The 21,436-nt window shown below is 34.5% G+C and overlaps 1 protein-coding gene across 1 annotated transcript in view; it reads right to left on the minus strand.

Moving 5' to 3' along the window:
• The window catches only part of CNTNAP2 (contactin associated protein 2), a 1,021,678-nt gene that overhangs the window by 285,395 nt on the left and 714,847 nt on the right, over nt 1–21,436 (minus strand). Inside the window, exon 13 of the mRNA XM_039378395.1 lies at nt 19,483–19,683. Coding sequence (XP_039234329.1) covers nt 19,483–19,683 — 201 coding nt within the window. The remainder of the gene's footprint in view (nt 1–19,482; nt 19,684–21,436) is intronic.

Genomic DNA, 21,436 nt, shown 5'->3' on the forward strand with positions numbered 1-21,436 from the left:
GTGACAGGCTAAGCTTAATCTCCTTGGGAAACATACCCACCACTAACTCCTCCATCACACTGCATGCAGCATATTAACCCAACTCACGTAGAGGCACTGTCTTCTACAGATGGATAATCTAGTCCTTTAAGGAGTTAATGTTGGCGTCCAAAGCCTAAATACTTTAAAGCTGTCTGTATTGCTTCACACAGCTGTGATACATTTTAATTTTATTAGGAATTTAATAATGTTTCAACATCCTTGGTGATGTACGGTTCTAGAGAGTAACAAACATGCTTGATCAAATGATTTTAAAATGCATAAAGCAAAGTGACAATTCATTTACTGAAGGAATTTTGGCCACATGCAGCCATCAAGTAGATTTTAAAATTCATAACAAAAAGAAACCCAACAAGAATTAAAAAGAAATCCACTCTCTTCTTGTTTCTGAACAGGCTCGGCTGTACCACCCATATATTGATATCTATCATTATTATAGGCTTTCATGCAAAATACCAACATACCATGAATTCTTCATAAAAAATATCAAAACTGTAATTATATACGCTACATTCCTGACAATTTGCTTGTGTTTTGACATGAAAACACTATGCTATCAAACAACCCTCACTGTATCCCCTTTATAGTTCAGAGTTATGGGTATTTGTTTTAAAAAATTAGCCAGCTGGAAGACAGAATGGCGGGGATTGAACTACCCATGAAGAGAAAATCATTGATTTTTGGAGCACTTTTTATAAAGAGTACATTTATTGAATTTGTTTATCTTCTGTTAAAGAAAGCACACAGAAGAGTAGGAAAGCAGCATCATCATAGTCTACTACTCACACATCAAAGTAACAAAAGGATGCTAGATGAATAGAATCACCTTTGACATTTTATTGAGAGTGCCAAATCTGGATTAAAAATAATGCTTTTAATATTTTTTCCATATTGCTGTGAATATCCCAAAAAAAAGCATCTCTGATCTATTTGTAGATAAATACTACCAAATTTTGTATGAGTGCAACTGACGGATCTACCAGGTTAATGCCATTTTTTTCAGTGCCCTATAGTTTCAGGTCCTCATTTTGTACACTCAGGCTACAGCCCTCAATCAGTTTCTGAAAATTATGTCCAAAGTAACTCATAAGCACTGTGTATCATTCTATCAGAAAAAGTAGTCTACTTCCCACTCATTAACTCTAGAGTGCAACTTATAAATAGTATTTTAGTATGTTATGTATAATATAAACAGGGAAATAAACTTCTGTCAATATATTTGTTCACGCACACAGAAGCATTAACAGAAAACCTTATCACAAGACAATCCACTCGAATAACCAAAGAGAATTCAGATAAAGAGTAGACACTTGCATAGCATCTGTATTACATTTAGATGAAGTATTTGCATCTACCATTAATGCATAGGCAAGATTAATTTCCTCCTTGGCAAGTTATTCCACTGCAATCTTTTATTATCTCAAAAGAATTTGGTACTAGTCTGGAAATGGGTTCAAGTCCCTCCACCTTGCTTGTCCTTCTCATATGGAAATGAAATCCTACTTACTAGTGTATGCAAGGAATGGTCCACAGACTGGACAAGTTGCTGATATACTCTGAAAATCCAGTTATGAGCAAAAACCTCTACCAGAAAATATTCTTGGATGAGTCAATCACTCCTTTTTCCTGATGCTGTTCATTAAAGCAGGAACTGGATTCAGTCTTTCCCTCCTCCAGATGTCCATATCAACTGCATAAAAGTATTTTCATCTCTTGAGTATTTCATACAAAATGTTATATGCATTGAAGAATATCTAAGAGGAGACTTTCACAAAGTTTCACTCAGCCTTGACTTGAACTGGGCGCTCTGAGATTTCTCTTTTTGGAAGTCTTCCTAAACTATGAGGCAGTAGCATGTTTAAAAGGAGAAGTTTCTGGTAGAAAACCAGCTCTCCTTGTTATGAATCTTTTGATGTTGAAACACTCCCTTTCCAGGTTTTGTTTGTTACAACTTCTGACTAGGAAAGAGCAAGACGAAGGCAAAATTATTTAATTACATAGAGGCAATGGCAGATGTTGCAAACTGTGGTAGAAGCAAAGGAAATAAAGGATTAATGGCAATTACAGTAATAGCAGAAACAACAGCAGTCAAGTCAGATGAAGTCAGGCAACTAGAGCAGCAATGAGGAAAGAAGAAAGAGTAACAATTATCTTAGGAGTTTCTTCCTTCTCACTAAACAGATGTTCATGAAACAAGCATTTACCTTCAAGTATTTGAATCAAAGTCTCCTATTAGCAACAATTCATGAATATTACTTAACTGAAACAGTCTATGCACAGAAGGAATTATGTGAACCTGAAGTAATCTGTTGGTAGTAGATCCACTAGTTAGGAGTTGTACTACTCTTCTTCATCAGTCATCTCTAGTATCCCTTCTGTCTCATTTAAATATAGCTTCTAACTTCAATGTCAGTACCCTGGGTAAGTTAAGCGTGGATCAAAAAACCCAAATAATCAAAGTTGTTTTCGAATGATGTGTTCAAGCATTCCTTGCCTGAGATTGAAAATACAATTGAAAAAGTTAAAGTATATAACTCAATGTACTGAGGAAAAAATATATTAATGTTATATGTTGGGAGAGGTGGTTCCATAAGAGTTCCATATATTCATTCACTGAAAAAACCCCCTATTTTTCTCTTCAATGTTTTCCTAATTCTTCAGTGTTCTGTTGACAAAATCTCTTTTGTTTCACTGAACTCTCTATCCTCAGCTACACCTTCTCTTGAGATGAGACAGCTGTGAGTACTTGCACTCTCCTTTTTGCCTCTCCTCAGGGCAAGGGTACGAGGACAGAACTCTCATTGAGTATTTAAGGGATTTATACTCTGGTGATAACAATAGTTATTGATGGGGCTGCAAAAAACAAGGAGAAGAAAGAGGACAAATTAAGTCAACAATAATTAAGGCAGAATATAATTACAGTACTAATTAGAATAGTTTTCCAGTAGGAATGGATCATTTAAATATGAAAAAAACACAATAACAAAAGACTCTGCTGTTGCAACATCTCTTTTGCTTTCCAGTATTTTGAGAATAGAACTGATAAGATCACCATATTTTTCTCTATAATTCAAAATATTTTATTGTATTTTTATGGTTTATTTGAAGAATGCTCTTTCATGACACTATCAATCTCCCTTCCAGCTTAAATCCCAAATTTCAAATTAGAAAGGGTGTTGATTTTTTTAAATTTATCCTTTAGAGTGTCCCAAAAAATAACTAAAAGCTATGTAAGTTATTAGCTCCTACATTCAACAATTCCTAATTAATTTACTAGAATATTTATACACTTCTTAATTTTAATGAGGTATTTCTAGGGCAAATGATGTTGTAAGAACAAAGCTACTTTTAATAACTCTGATACCCTGCATTTTCACTCCTCAAAATCTGCATATTTTACTCTCATAAACTTAGAATCTTCTGAGTGAAATCAATAAAGGATATTACATAAAGATATGGTACTATTTTCACAACCAGTATGGCTAGACATTCAGTTTTCTCATAGAATGCAGAGAATAAAGTAATTGAAAAACTGAAATTCAGGTACTTTCACAGAATTTTTTCTCTTAGATTTTCTATTCTCATGATCAACTAAAACAGAGTGCTTAGAAAATCTGTTTTTCAATACAACTTATAAAAGAAGAATATAAAGAAATGCAGTATTATTGTATTGAATTTAAATGGAAAAGCTCAAAAAACATTGATCTGAGAACCAAAATAATTCACATTCAGTGAATTTTTGAATTCATGCATACAGGACAAAAATACCTGTCTCAAGATTGGCAGCAAACTCCCAGGGCCCTCACCTAACTCCTACTTGAGTATCTGATGCCTAAAAATGCAGTATAATTTGTGTATTTATTTAGATATATATGCAAATTTAGCCAAGACACTGACACATTGCTTCAGATGAATGTTTAGGCCTCTTTTCCTCCACGTGTCCAGTTCTACAAGCATCCCAGAGGTGGTCGAGGTGAGTGGTCTGCTTCCACCGCTACCACATGATACCAGCTACTGAAAAAATGCACAGCTAAAAAGGATCCATAATATAATCATCAAAGAAGAAACAAACTATCTTAGTCATTGAGATCAACAAAAATAAACCTATCTTAAATCAGAAAGCCTTTGGCACAGTGTTCTATTCACTCACAGTGTGGAAAACTACACATTTCTGCTAATTTCATCTGTAATTGTTTTAAGACAATTTGACTTACCAAATTGCCCATATGGAAAAGGGAAATGCAACCTCTAATTATGACAACAGAAGAACTGAAATTTTACTGGATGTTTTGAATTAAAGTGGTTGGTTCATCTGAGGACAATTTTTTCAAAATTCATAATGATGGCTTTAGCAAGTTATTAAGTATGAAAATTAATTGAGAATATGATATGTTTTGTAGGGTTATAGGGTTGACTAATAATTTCAGATTATTTTCCGTGTAATGCTCTTCTGCAATTGTGACTGTTGCACCACATATATTCTTCAGCTATGTATTTGGTTTTGACCAAATGCTATTTCCCATCTCCTATATTTCAGTATTTGTCTGAATAGTACCATCAGACAAATAAGTCTTCTCTTAGAAAACATTTTTTTGGCAGGTAAAGACTATGGTTATTAAATGAAGAAAAGAGAAAGAAAAAAAGAATGCTGATCTTCTTCAAGCAGACCAATGTCCAGCCACTCTCCAATTAACTTCTAACTCGGAATCAAACCGCGCACTTTCTTCCTCTACTCCCAGTTTTTATGGATGATGTTATATGATATGGAATATGTCTTTGGTCATTTAAGGTATACATTTCAACGTATATAGATACCTGAAGGGAGGGCATAAAAAAAGACAGAGTCAGGCTCTTTCCATTGGTGCCCAGAGGCACAGGACCAGAGGTGACGGGCACACACTGAAACAGAGAAGGTTCCCTCTAAACATCAGGAAACACTGTTTCACTGTGTGGATGACTGAACACTGGTACAGGTTGTCCAGGAAGGCTATGGAGTCTCCCACCTTGGAGACATCCAAAAAGCCACCTGGAAATGGTCCCAGACAACCAGTTCTAGGTGGCCTTATTTGTGCAGGGGATTTGGACCAGGCAACCTCCAAGAGGTCCCTTCCAACCCTTCTGTGATTCTATGATTCCATGAATATTTACTTTTCCCCATCATGTCTTTTATTCTTGGTTTCAATTCCTTAATTGATATTTTTATGAACGCACCTTAAAAACACAATTCCCCAAACTCACAGTGATTATGGAAAGCATAATATTTCTAAGCACTATCATGTGTATAATTATTTCTGGGTTTTGTACAGTATGCCTTTTTCTTTTCCAAAGAAATGATGAACACCATTCTGAAAATGTGTACTGATCTGAGGCAATGATATTGCTCACTGATCATCGCTTCATTAAGTATTTCATATCTTGTAATTTTCCCATAAATTACCTGAGGATGTGCTTTATGGGTGCTACTTCAGTAGCAATCAACAATTTGCATGAACCCATATAAAGAGCATTGTACCAATGCTTTTTGCACTATCATTAACATAAATTGCAGCCTTCCTAATATCAGCTCTTATTTACAGCTGACAGGATGGAGGAATTAGCCATGTGTAGAGTCATTCCTGATGTAAATCTTCATATTTAATGTTATTTTAAAAAACACTTTCCAGTCAAAGTATGCTGACCTGTGGCTCTAGTCCAGCAGCAAATTCAAACAACAGACTAGAAAAATGCTATAAAATAAGTTGGAAGGAAAGACATTGTAAAACAAATACTGAAATGTCAGTAATGTGAAAGAATCATTTTGACTATCGTAAAGTTAATATTGTACTGACCGGATTAAAATATATTACCTCCTGTTTATAGAAATATTTTTATAAAACCACCAAACATCAGAGCAAGTAAAATAACAGGTTTGCTCATATCCCTATTACATATATTATGATATGAAACCAATTCCATTTCCAAATTTGAAAAATAAGCTGCAAGCAAAATTTAGTCCCTTGTCCTTAAAAGTCAATCAAATCCCCATTGGAGCTGATAATAAGACATCTAACTGGCAAACAAACAAGATCTGTACTTTGTTACATAGCGTAAAAACCAGAATGTTATCAAACAACAGCAATACTTCTGGGTGACTGCAGGATGAGGATGGCTGTGCTTATGCAACATAGGAAACCATTTTCTTCTGAAATATGGTACAATTCAATATATTCTATGGACAGAAATACTCTGTACAAATCATAAAATAAAATATAATTGCAGCAATTTCACCTGGTAATGTCCTTAATAAAAATAAATGCCAATAAATATTGCTAGACTAATAATTCTGATAAATGTTGTCCATCTTACAAATAAATGCAAACAAAGTAGCAACTATACAAGTGTGCTAACTCAGCATGAGTCTGACCACTGCCAGCGTAACACAACTTGGACCAAATAAAAATATCTTTCCCTTCTGGAAACTGTTCATTGTCAAACTCAGCACACTGTTTAGACCAAAAATAACTGAAGGAAGAAAAACAATAATAAAAATTGTAATTTATGATTTTATATTTTACAAAACAATAATCCAGTCAGTAGTTTATATTGATTAGATGTAAAATGTGAAACATGTAATAACTTGACCAGAAGAAACTGATCTCTTAAAACTACATTTTTTTAACCATTTGTTCTGTTTTTCTTATTCTCCCCAACATTTAGCCAAGCAAAAATAAATTGCTCACACAGCAATTAAATTAGAGTTAATACTTAAATTGATAAGGTGTTCTTGGTTGAATCCTCTAGGGAAACTCAAGGTAACTTCTTGGTTTGTGTTTGCTTTTTAACTATTTTATTTAGATAATTTCATGTCAGAGAGTGAATAGTCACCTCCAAGAGCATATGAACAGATTTTTTAATGTGTCCCAAAGCAGAACTCAAGAGTTGTTAGCTGTTTAAGGGGCTAGTTCAATTTCAAAAACACTTTAGATTAGGACATATTTCTACAAGCTTTGTGTTGATCAAAGCAAACAAGGATTTACTGTACCATAGAAGTCTTGTGATGTTTACTATGAAACTGTAAAGCACTTAGTTATAAAATGCTGTTGAAAGAAAGTACCAGCAACTTTTTTTGCCTTATAGTCCAGGACACATCCAGACGCTCAAAGCCATTTTGTTATTTTTTTGACCTACAACTTGCTCTGCATTTTCAAAAGGCTTAATTTTTAAAACACGGTAAATCCTATTAAAGTTATTCAAAACCTGAAAATAACTTGTGGGAAATTGAATTTTCATTGTTCTACTGACCTCAATGAAGTTTGAAGTACTGTCAAATTTTTCCAACTGGATAAAGCTATTAAGACATTTTTAATATTTCACATTTTTATTATTCTGTACCACCTCCATACTTTCTAGACTGCTTCCATAGCACTCATCCGAATTTCCCCCAAAATAGGTAATATTAGCACAATAGTTTCAATTAGACGAGCTCCAATTTGAGAACAAAGAAATTAAGATCAACAATGATTCCTTCAGTATATTTTCATTGGCTGCCATAAACCCTTCACCTACCATATATGAAGAGATTTAGATTCTCCACCATCTCCTAAAAATTGCATTATGTTACCCTCTTCCCAAGAAGCTTTCAAATTCCACAATCTCTCCACAATGATGCTGACATAATATTTATCTTCACCTGCAAAACTATCCCCCAATATCCTTTAAACCCTTGCCCATCTTCTACAGAAGAGTCATAAAACAATTTAAAGAAGGGTGATATAAACAGAGAGAAGCAGCATCTCAAAACAAATTTTCATAGCTTGAAAAAATGATCAGCGGAAGCAGCAAGCCTTCTACATGTATTAATAAGCATTAGTCATAGAGCAGGCAAGAGAGGATGAAAGAAGTAATCAAAAACATGAAAGAATGATCACAGAATGAAGAAAAAAGACAGGAAAATCAAAAAGCTAAAAATTAATTAAATTTAAAACAATTGTTTTCACTAGTATTGAAGCTCTACATTAAGAAATAGATTTTTCCTTCTTTTTCCTTTACAAATTTACTATTAAAATACTCAACTTCAGTTGAAATTTAGACTGTATATTTTAAATATTTTCAATCCTACTGACCTTCTGAAATGCCTGTTTTGAAGAAGTGATAACTCTTAGAAATATTTGAACAAGTCTTACTATATATATATAAAGAAATAACATTCTGATCTGTTTGAAAATCTTAACAATAGTAAAACATGACTAAAATAGAATACTTAAGTATGAGGGGAAAAAAATGAAAAAAATTTATTAGGTTAAGTTTATAGAAAGAACATCACACAGTAAGGTAACAGACAAATCATTTCCCTTAACTGTTAAAATGGCCTATTTGTGTAAATATCTATATCTCAGTAGAAGTCAATCATCAGAAATAAGCAGGAATTTGTGCTGTCGATAATCTCAGGATTGCAATCTGCATTTAAATTTGACTTTTTTTGGGTAGATTATGCTTTTTATTATAGATTAACATTATCACATTTTAATCTAAACATAGCAAAATTACAAAATTACAAGTTTTTTATTAATATAGGAGGAATGTGTGGAAGTTCCTATTCAGAATTTATTATAAGACTTATCTTAATCACAGACTCTGGCCAACTATTGTATGCTACTGTAGCCCTATGCACAGACATGTGCAGGCTTAGGTATCCCTCTGGGGATCATTGGCAATACCAAGCTTGACTTTTTTTTTTTCAGAATTTTGTCACATTTTTTTTGTATAAGAAAATACACAAGAGACCAGAACCCTGTTTTTTCCAGAATGACAGTAATCCCAGTCATTACCATTTCTTAAGTTTCTCTCTAAATAATAAATAATCCCCTTAACTGGATTATTTAAAACCCAGAGAGAGAGACAGAGAGAGAAAAAGTTGCTTGCTCTAACTCCCCTTTAACTTTATTCAAGAAACTTATTTCTTATTAATTACGGATTTTGCCCTTTGATACAGACCTAAACAAGCTATTACTTGCCATCTTGGATAAATTATTATACCAGGAATACAATCTCAAGATATTCTGTGACTTGCAAACATGCTATCCCTTTAGTTTGTAGGATAATAAGTGATGTAATAAAAGCTTCTGCAATAGGAAATATATTATTGCTACAAGAATCATGCTAAACCACTTGCATGTGAAAGAGAGGATGCACTCGAAGGTTTTCTATTTGCTACATTTGTTGCACAATGCAAAGACATCTTCTGTGGCTTCAGAGAGGGTTTGTACTACACTTCAGCAGTGCTGAATAGAGCTAAGGGCTCCCAGTGTCCCCCACAGTAGTAATCCCTGGGCATGCAAGTCCCAGGAGCCCTGACTGCAAAAGGAAGAGTACTTTCTGGAGTGCTTTGCCACTCTGACCCTTCTCTAATTCCCATTAGAGAATCTACCATAATTCTTATGTCTCCCTGCCTACCCATGCTATTGTATTTACCTTGAGAGGATATCCAGACTTGCAGGAAACACCGTTTTCAGGTTACTCAGGGCATATCCAGGATGTATTTGGAGTACAGGGCTCTGAGGAGTGATGCAAATGTTCCTCGCCCTGACCTGAACACTCAGTGTTACTCCCTCTTAGTTCACAAACAGGTCAAACCCAGTGCCATGTGCCTGATCTTTGAGAATTCATTTTGATTGAAATCAAATTATTTTATAAATCAAAACACATCTTAAAATGAATGACTAAGAGAGCAGGGAGACTTATGAAAGTGAAAAAGGACAACTTGAAGATGCCACTAATTTTACTGATGAAATACAGAGGCACGAGGAATAAAATACCAGCAAGATGTTCACTACCCCACTCTAGTGAAATGTTAATAATCAGTCTTAATACTGGAGATAGGACTTCAGTAAGGTCCATGTTGCCACCATTAGTGTTGCAGTGCATTTAATCTGAGAGAAATCTCAAAGAATATCCTGAAGTAGGAGAGAAATAATTTTAAATTTGGTTTTAAATTGTGATCAACTTACTTATTCGTGATTTTGTTAGCAAGACAGTGTTGCTATTTTTCAGTCATTGACAAAGATGAGGAGTTGTTCTATTATCACTCCTCAGTCATAACTCCTAGCAAGGATTAAAAAGTTTGGGAGACAAAGAAAAAGGATCCTTTAACAGATTGAACTGACATGAAATTTTTTCTGCATTTTTCTGTGTTCTCAAAATATAGATAGACAGTGAATTCTTGATGAATAGGTATACAGTAAAAGGATTACCAAAGTTAGCATGACATTCAAAAACCAATAAAACATTTTCTCTTTCTTTAAGCATTAGTTCATGTAGTTGCACTACTTTGAATGAAGTTGAACCTTGACAACAGTAATACATATATAAACATTTCTTCTTATTTTTCTTATGCTCACTGGAATCCATATAGAATACAAAACCCTAACAGTCAGCCCACAGAGGATGCCAAGTGATTTGACATAATGGGTAACTAGATTACCTTTCTTTTGTCCAGATGTTACTGAACAATATGAAATCTGCATGTGAGTCCAAAGAAAAGTACACATTGGCATTGGGATGCTGTAGGCAAACATGAATTGATTATCTATGCATTTCTCATTGAAATGAGTATATTCAGTTGCTCCAATTTAAAAATGAGCCAAGTGGATGTTAGGAAGAAGTTCTGTGGGTAAAACCCCACCTTTATCAGAGGAAAGGCCTTTGGCAGACCACTCATTATCCTTCTTTATTATTTCTGTGTTCACAAAGTCTTGCTGGTGTTTAGAGCTCCTGTACTTGAACATGATTGTGAACACCAGAGTTGGCCATCAGGCTACAAATCAAGATGCACTATCAACCAGAGCAAGGGTCAAGATGTGATTAAACTTGCTCTCTGCTTAGTATGGTAAATGTTTGTATTGAGAACTAAGTTGTTGCCAGCAGTCCTCTCAGTTCCTCATTACTGCTACATTCAAATACATTTTGCACAAAAATTTTTAAAAAACAAAACCAAATAAAAAAAAATCCCTAACATTTGAGGATTTTGTTAAGATATTTTTAGATCTGTGGGTGAAAAATTGGCATTTACAGATGAATTATATGCCTGACAATTTTTTTTTTGTTCTGTTTGCAATTTCAGGTTTTCCAGAAAAGAAATTGGTTCAGTATCTCTTCTAAACATTCTTGCTACTTGACACAGTGCTTTGCAAAAAAAAAAAAAATGATGAAAACACAGTCCATGCCATAGGGGACAGATGATTAAAAAGAAAAGAAGCTTTGATCTGTTACTCCTGTGTCATTCAAGAGTAACACCACTTTAAATACTATTAAGATTTTACAAAAGCATATATGAAATCAGATTATGTTACAAATATCAGAGACTGAGACAGAAGAAAACATCAAAGAGGAATGAGGAAAGGGGAAAGAGAAAAAAATCTTAAAAGAAATTTTGAGATGGTCCAATGTTAGCAGAAAGTTGGTTCTAAAGGTAGTGGGAGAAAAGATTCTGTCAAATGGTGTATAATGTTTCAAAATACAAATATTTTTGTGGATGCAATTTAATCTTGGCCCAATACATTCATTATAACTATTCATCTACGCTGCTACTTTGGTACATGTAATTTTAAAAATAACTTGGCAGATATTAAATACATCTTAAATTTTTAATTAGTAATATCTATCCTTAAGTAAAGTGTATCTAATTACATACCCATCTACTTCTGCAAAGCAGTATTGGGGTATGCTTCCAATAGAAACCAGTAAAATAGATCCTTCCTAGGGTAACTGAGAAAACAGCATGTACTAACCAGCTACCACTTTCTGAAAGTCACTATAGTTTAGCAGCTAAATTAGTAACTGCTTCCAAATCTTTAGCTGCTGCTTCTGAAATGCTGGACTGCATTTCAGTCTTTTGCATCTTGTTAACAGCTCCATCTTTCTCATTGCACTGGTCAACATATGCCCAGATTCAGTGTTTAATTTCCACCAGTAGATATGGTAAGCATTCTTTTTTTTTTTTTTTAATCTGCAGATCCATTTTCCCAGAAAATATGGTTATTGTTTTTTTTAAAATCAATAAATCCTATAAATCAAGTGAAGTGAAGTATCTTTCCCACTCCGTATCCCAAGAATCTAAGGAAGTGATCATGAATCATTTTTGCTGGCAACACAAATTTCTTGAAAATAGAATTTACTGTCCATATGTCTTTTCAGTAGTGTTCTACCTTATGGAAAATCAGGGGTTAATCAGGCATCTTAGTCTTCTCACATTGAGTGATCTCACATAACAAAATATATCAAAAGATATATCAGAAAAGGATCTCGTTGAAGTAATTCCTTCTAAAAAGAAGTGATCACTATCTGGAGGCCCTCTCCTTCTATATAAATACCTATGGATATATGGATCTATGGATATAGATCTACAGAAAGAAATCTACAGCTTATGCTACAGACACACACAGGCACAAAAATTCAAGGGGACAGTGCACTCCCCTGCCCCAGATTATAATGGCAATGATGTTACGTGAACCTGATTTTATAATAGGTGGTATTTTTTGCATGCACACTAACCATTAGTGAAACTCTGTCCTCATACATATTCAAGCAACTTTGGCTGGTCTAAGTGACATTGTTTTAACCTTCACAAATGTAGGCAAACTGAGTATGAAATCACTGAAGGGGATTTATGAAAAGAATGGGTTACATTACAAAGAAAACAGGGAAAAGTAGAGAAAGTGCATGTGGAGCTGTTCATAAGGTGAAAAGGGAAAACTATTTCAGGCACTCTGTTTCAGAGACAATCCAGAAAAACATTTTAACAGACTGATTTGATAAATAACATCAAGCATGAATACATAAAAAGTACAGTAAAAAAATACTCCAACATACTCCTGGAATATGCTAACAATCACACCATATCCATTCTCTATATTCTGTTCATATGCATTCTGCTGTGTTCCAGAGATTTATCTGAACTCACTATGAAAAACCAGCATGATACAGGGGGTGGGATCTGGTAACATTGCTAACAACAAAAAGGGATTCTTACAAAGCAGTTCCGGTATTCCCAAACTCCATTTATAAACTGAAGGCTGTTTAAAGAGGCTCCTGAGAAGTAGAAAAGTTTTCAAATATAAAATTAAATACAAAAGTTATAGCTCAATGCCACAGGCTGTCAGGTTGGAATGTAGGAAAGCCTCACTACAACCTTCAGATAAAGGGTAAAAGTCCCAGCCTCAAGAAATGAAACAGTACCATCTCATCCATGAAAACAGGGCAGGCTATTTTTCAATAATAATTGAGCACTGGTCATCTTAAGGGCAACACAGGGCAGTGAAGAAAAGACCACAACACAACAGGGAAAGTGCCATCCTAACTGTGTGTTTTTAACTGTATTCTTCATATATGCTCTTCTTTATAACATCTTCATCTCAGGATAAGAATAAGAAAAATATACTCAGAGTAGTGCAAATGCATTTAGTATATGAGTGAGGAGAAATTCTTGTCAAGACATGCAATGGTACACTACCTAGGTCCATTTTATCTGAGAAATTAATAAACTAGTCTGTTTTGGTCATTCATCAAGAAAGATAACTTTTCCCCAAAACAACCTGGGCTTGTGAAGAAGCAATGTCTGTGACCATTTCTGTGAAAACAATAACGATGAATGGTTTTAAACAGATTTTATAAAATATGATGCATTATAAGAAGTGGAGAAATTATTGCCTTCCTCTATCTTTCTTTTAAGAAATAAAGATAATGAATCTTTTCCCATAATAGGTAGAACACATTCACATAGAGAGAGGGTATGAGAAACAATTGTTTTAGAACATTTTGCTAGAACTGCAAAGTTAAAACTCTGATGCCCCACTTTTTCTTAAAAAGGCATAGGAAAGAAACTAGGGTTCACAGCACTTCTGTTACAATTTCCATAGAGGATTTATAATATTCACTAAGCTTTTATCAACTACTATTATTTCTAACAACCAAACACCAAAGCAACATGTATCCTTTTTCATCTAATGATCCTGGATTAAGTCTAGTTCTTGCACAATAGCAATGAAAACTTGGAAAATTAGCAAAAATAGTTCACCAACTAAAGGAATGATGAAGATAAAGTGAAACTAGGAGGCTCAGTGATCACAGTATTAAAAAACTGTAAAGAAGTTGCTAAGAGAAAAGCAAAGATGCAGAGCAAAACAAAGACATGAGAGAAGGGTGTGTTAGCAATGGACTGGAAAAAATGACCTCTTCAACTAACCATTTATTTGTCTAACTTTTACCTAAGAGGACTTGTATGTATTTAATGAGAAACATTTAGCGTATGAATTATTGTCTTCTTCTGTTTTATGGCAACATGACAACGAATAAGTGAAAACGAAATCACCAAAAGCTGAAGATTTCCACTTCTAGGACATGAGCGTGTAGATCAGAGTGGAGCAAGGTCACTGTTCCTGCTTCCCCTGTACTTTAAAAATTACTAGAAGTTGAAATCAGCTTTTCTAGAACACTAAGAAGGGGTCAATCAATATTCTTAAGGTTGGACAAGACACATGAAAGCTTAGGGGCATGTTTTCAGAAAAACATGGAAAACAGGGTGCTGAAGTAAGTTTTGGAGAGGCTCCCATTCACCACCGTAGGACTGCAGAAATCTCATTCCTCTCTCAGACTCTTTCTGAAGAAATCTTATGAAGCAGGAATTATATCTGCAACTAGCATTCTAGATCAATTAGTGGGTAGTGATGGGAAAGTTTATAAGTTTATTAAGTTCTGATTTGGATGGCAACTTAGGAAAAAATACCATATTGCAATTTTTAACTTTGTTTTTATCTCAGTGTACACATAAATCTTACTTCCTACTGGTATTATGATTGCTTTATTGTAACTAAAACAACCAAACATCAAATTAAGTTTTCTATTTCACCTGTTAAACTCCTAAATTCATGAAGCTGCTGTCTTATTTCCTCCAGAGACAAACAGGCATGAAACAGTAATTCATGTACTGCAGTAACTCTGCTATATGTTTTTCATATGCTGCCTGCAGGCACAGTGAATAGGAATAAAAATTGAAACACAGCACCGACAGATCTTGTTCTGTTCTCTGTATCTATGCTTTTAGCTCCCACTCTCTGATTATTTGTTACAGTTCCTACAGCTCTGGGAAATGACAAGACACAGATACAGTGAACAGAGCAGCCCACCTCCCTTCAGGGTCTTATTCCCAGGGTAAAAGGAAGAATGGAAAAACCAGCATGCTGTTCCCTCTCCATTTTGGAGGCAAAGATCAGTGGCCCATGGAAAATTTCATATCCAAGAAGTCTCATGTATGTGTTATTAGGAAGTCTCATGAAAACAGTGGATGAAGATAATTTTATTAACTACCCTTTTGTGTTCTATGAGTATATCCTATCACTATTCTCTGTATAATTTTGTTTCTTACAGCGAAGAAGGGAAGTTTATTTCTATAAGAGCAAAATGATACTACATACCACATTGCCTTTTCCCCCCTTGTTAATCAGTGGGCACAAAAGAACTTTCTTCTGTCTCCAAGTTCCTGTTTGCAAATAAGGCAAATGTCCTATCACCTACCATACCAACTGGACATCAAGAACTTAGAAAACAAGCTTTCTGCACATTCTCAGTACTAAACATTATTATCCTCTCAAAATGGAAGTTTCCAAGGAAACAAGAAGAAAAGAGGACATGAGAAATGCAAATATAAAAGAGAAAAACGAAACAAAAAGTCTGGTGTTTATTATTTTTCAAATTACATATAAATGTACATTGTTATTAGGTTGCAATTATGATCCATGGGCTTACTATTTCATTCATTTTTTAACTGCAATAGTTACTTGAATTACCAAGATTAAGCCTCTATCATGATAATAACTGCATATTCACAAAGGAATTCCTATTCTAAGAAAAAACATATGATCTAAATAGACAAGATAGACAATAAGAAGCATCAATCTCATGCTGGTAATAAAAATAAAAATTGTTACAATCATAGAGGAAATCTGTATCAGAGTCAGGATCCCACTGCAGGATCCCTGCTTGAAAATGGCTTCCTCAGAAATTTACAGTGTACCGATAGTTTTGCTTTTTATTATGATAACACGGTGTATTTTCAGCAGATGTTTCTCATTTTGAACTTTCTGAAGAAAGTCACCAAGCTATCTTAACTAATTTTGTTTTTCTCATGATCTTTAGTTAAGGCTTTGAAACAGACCCATAGGTTTGAACATAGTTTATAACATATTGGGCTGCGAGTTCAAAACAAACAAAAAATACCCCAAAGCCAAAACAGTAAAGACAGAAAATTGCGTTTCCGCATAGCCTTTGCTTATTACTAGACGTGGACTGTTCATTCAGCTTTGAGAAGATAATTGAACGAGATGACATCCTTCAGTGTCTTCAAACCTGAATTATCCTAGAGCCTTATGGCATTCCTGTTTCCAGGAGTGTTTCCAGAAATCATTAATGACTTAATTTACATGAAACATCTTGTTACTATCTTCCCTCAGACTACATGGAAAGGCTATGGCATTGTTACCTGCAAAATCATTCCCAATCCCTACTGTAAACAATGATTTTAATCTGTTTGGTGGGATGTACATGTTGTTTTGCTTGGATGAAAGTCCATTATTAAGAAGAAAAAGGCATGGACTTGAAGCAATAAAGTCTTAAAGTCATAACAGAAGAATGAGAATTGTACAGACTACTTTTGATGTATCTGTCTGAAATCACAAGACAATGAGAATTCTTTGACTTTTGTGCCTGCAGCCAAAAAAACCCCACAACAAAACAGGTTTATTAATGTGAAGACTTTCCTCAAACACAGAATTTCTATGTTGTTTCCACTTCATACAAAAAATTATTTAAGCTATTATTAGCAGCAGAACATATATTAGTTGGATATACTTTTACCTTGCCAGGAAATGTACAGCTAAAACCAGCAAAAACTATAGTTCATTGATGGTTTGTTAATTATTTGCCATTAAAAGATCAATAAACAGCTTGGGTCCTGATTTGTTTAAATATATTAACTGAGCAATTTCTTCCTGAGAAGGAATTGTGTTGTAAAGTGGTACGATCCCCAGGAGATGAAAAGGTGAAAAAGTTGAGTTGCTGAACTGTCTTCTCCATTTTCTCAGTTCTCTTTGATGCAATTTAAAACAAAAAGGAGCTTTCTATCTTAAGTGGTTAGTTAAACATCTGGAAGATGTAAACAAAAAAGTTTCGGCCTAGAAAAGCACCTGTGGTCAAGGCGAGAAATCCTGATCTCATCCCGTGAAGCCTAGAGAGGTTTTACTACTGGCTGCAACACCATCAGGTTCTCACTTCCCAAGAAATATATAAATGTTGATTTTTTTTAAATTTCTTTGTGTGGGCACCATACTGCAATGATTTATACAAAAAGCTCAGTGGTGGAAGAAGCCACGTGAGTACTTGGAGCTGTGCTGTGAGATGAATAGGGTGTCATAATATATTCAGCAAATATGGCAATCCTTCAAAACAGAGAAAGGTGTGAAAAATTAGTTCTTTCGTTTAGAAACCATAGACTGAAGCCAAGAACACATAGAAAGAAAATGGATTGGCCTCTTCCCCACTAACACACAAATCACTGCTGTTCTATGTGTACAAACCATTACAGGTGTTATGCAAACACTGCAGTATAATTTTTTGTTACTGTCTAGGTTAAAATAATCTGCCTTTGTTGCTTCTTTCTCTCACTTAAAAGGAAAAAATAACACACTACAGAATACCTGTGGAAACTCACTTTCCATACCAAAAAACTAGTTTCTAAGAGAATTTGTTTTTCCATAAAAAGGTTTAAAACATGAAGAAGGAGATAGTTGCAAAGGATGCTCGCAAATTTCTAAGAACCTTAAAAATGCAAATAGCTGGAACTGATTATTTCTTTAAAAAAATTTCAGTAATTTATGCTGCTTAATTGTCCTTCTAAATCTAGGGCAAACACCTGCAATTATGGTGTATATTTATTTTATTATAATATACATATCTACTAACAATCACAAATTGGTCCAGAAATAATAGTCTTATACATTTCAAGAAGAAGAATCTAACACTGTACTCTGTGTAAACTATGAGCTTTCTAAGTACATTATCTCCAGCTCCACTAACAAATAAATCTGCCTTCTAATACCTGCCCAAAGATACACCCATATACAACTTTTCTGAAGTGTATGCAAGTAGGGAGCTTGTATCCATCAGCAGAATCTAATCACAATACTTCTAGTTATGAACATGATTCAGGATCCTATATATTAAGGCCCAAGAAAGAAGAAATCATTTTCCACAGTGCAGAGTCTCTGTGCTATGCTAAATTGAGCAAAATAACAGCAACAGAGACAAAGCATGCATTAGAAAAGTTAAAAAAACAATAGGAAGGAGGGAGAGGGAGTAACAAGCATTACAGTGTCTATTAACTAACGGAATGCTTATGGAAATAGGAATAAGATGCACATGCATGCCAAATGAATCCTTATCTATAGCACCATAAGAAAATGTATCAAAACAAATTCATGAGGGGAAGCACTCTAAAGTAAGCTTGCAGCCATGAAACTAATCTGAAATGCATTTGGATTGCTCTTATAACAATGAACTCATTTCACAATCATGAAAATGTGTTATATGTTTCCACTTATAAACCAGTCTTCCCTAAGTACCATTAAGATTTATTTAACATCAAAATCTATCATATACAATTAGAACATACATAAAGTATTAGACGCATATTAAAAGGGTTTTTAAAATGGAATTCCTTTCTTATGTGCTGCTTTACTAATTCTGGAACAACTAATACTTTTGTCTTTATCACTTACAAGTAACACTTGTTGAGGAGGCATATACAGAAAGCAGTACTAGGACTGTTCTCTTCCAGTAAAGCTACACAGCAAAAGAAGAAACTTATAATGAATCTACTTGTAGGTAACAGCATATCATTTCTTACACAATTACATTACTGACCATGACAGTCCCTACAATGTGTAAGGCATCTGATTACCCAGAAATACTCTGTGTTTAAGAAACTGTTTCAGAAATATTAGTGGGAAAATTCCAGCCCTTATTCAGTCAGTGCCCTTGCTACTTGTAGCATATGAAAACTGACAACCAGAAAACCAGGATAAAGTTCAAAGCAATTTTTCAATGCCTCTATTGATTAAACTTTAAAAGTTACCATGTTTAGCAAAAGCCTCCTGCTTTAAGGAGCAACAGATCTGAGAGAAGAACACAAAAACACACAGTGCAATAAAAATCATTTTCGTAGTAAGCAAACAGGAAATTTTAAAAAAGAAAATAATGTCTTCTGTATTTTTAGCTATTTACCTCTTTGTCAACTTTAATGAAAGAGAACAAAGAAGTCTGTTCAATGAATGAACTAGTCTAACAGCAATACCTGTTAAATTGTTCAGATAAAGTTTTTTAACACCATATTTAGTGGATATCCCATTCTCAGCCTACCTGGTGTATTCAGCAGCCGGGACATCTTGCAAGAGTAGGAGATAAACTGCTCACAGTATTCAGCACTACTGGTAATGGCAGAAATCTGGTCCATTGTTGCACTGTAGTTGAGCTGCAGTACAGATAACTTCTCCAGGCTGTTGCCTCCCACAGAAGTCTGCATTTGCAGATCATGGTACACAGTTGTCCATACTTTATCCTCTGAAAGAGAGGGGAAGAAAGACAAGACAAGAACTGGTAAAAGACAGGCAGTGGAACTAAATCAAAATAAATCTAGGCCTTTGACAAAAGATAAAAATGTTCTGCAATATATTTTTTGAGGTGGTAGTGGAGAAGAAGGACATTGAATGTGAAAAATCATCATGTGAGAGTATAGTTCCAACAACTAAGAACCCATGATGGGAAAAGACTCTGATCACCTTTATGAAAAGATAATGTGAGGAGTCTTCCTTGAACAAGAAACTGATGTTAATAATTACATATGGAACTAGTAAGTATTAATTTTGATCAGAAGGACACAAGGCTGATGCCTTAAAGATTCAAGGTCTCTACGTGAAGAAAATTCACTGTCATGATAAATTCCTGTGGGCTGGAGAGCAACACTGCTTTGTAGTAAAGTAACAATAAGGATGCACCAGATTCTTATGTGATTACATCATTTAACAATTAATACTGAAAACAATGCAGTTTATCAAGGTTTCCACATTTTTTAACCAAGCTGTGTTCCTAGGGTAAGCCAAAATTAGTGTTTATTGAGACAAATATTTCTAAATAGCAACCCATATGACTTTATTGATTCTGTTAATGGTACAGATAGCAGCACAAGAAATAATGGAAGTAGAATGGAAATACAAAGCTTCTGTGTAGTTGTGAAAAGACACAAAGAAGGATGATCTAATTTTGTTGTTAAGAAATACAGCAGAACTGGCCAAATCTCTCACCTTCAACAACCATTTTTTGCAGGTTCGTGCAAAAAGTGTACATTATTCAGCCTAAATAGGGTCTGTATGCATTATATTGCTTTAAACTACTGAACAGCAAGTCACTGGAAGTGTTACTATGTACCATTTGTCAATAGTTACCAGAGAAGATTTAAGATAAGATATCATAACAATGAAACAACACACTCCATACTCCTCTTGTAGAAAGATTTGTGGAAGTTGGAAGGTAGTTTAGAAAGGAAATAAAGAAAAGGCACAGAAACTTTCCTGTTATAGGCTAACCATTATTTTTTCTTAGATGGACATTCCACTGAACCAAAATGAAAAAAAAAATATTATCTGAGTAAGGCATAGGGTTTTAAAATGAAAACAAGAAGAGTCAGTCAGTATTAGTGATATTGCCTTCCTGTAAGAATACTATTATATCACTTAGGTGTGAAAAATTTTCAAATTGAATTTGACTACCTACTACTGTAAAAATACACTATCTCAGCTGGTATTTACTACATATATTGTTCATCTCACATAGACATGGAGTGAAATAGGTCAATTATTCTCTGTAAATAAACCCCAGAAAATTCTCTTTTCTCTATAGATTACCATGTAGCATATTACCATAAAACTTTCTAGAACTGCACCAGGTTTTGTCAGTAATATTTGTCATGTACAGTACTTTCATATTTTACATCGTTTTTCTGTTTCTCTTTTAAATTTTCTGCTTTGTATCCTTCTACTACTAAGGGTCGAGTCAAAGAAATGTATCTTGAAACAAGAAATATGGAACCTTAAAAAAAATCTGTAAGAATCTGTCCTGGTGCCTTGAACAGGCTTGCACAAAAGCCCAGTTTCCCAAATGAGTCAGCCAGGCCTTTGCCTTAGACAGTTCAGCTGTTCCTGTAGAGCAACACCACTGACCACAGTTGTCCTTCCAGCGATGCAGAGACAAAACCACACCATTCTGCTAACTTTGCTGTATTTATCACAAAAACAGATTCTCCAGAGAGTTCACCTGT

This window comes from Pipra filicauda, unplaced genomic scaffold (genome assembly GCF_003945595.2).
Source record: "Pipra filicauda isolate LSUMZ 115617 unplaced genomic scaffold, ASM394559v2 scaffold137_size4652046_pilon, whole genome shotgun sequence".
Classification (NCBI taxonomy): domain Eukaryota; kingdom Metazoa; phylum Chordata; class Aves; order Passeriformes; family Pipridae; genus Pipra; species Pipra filicauda.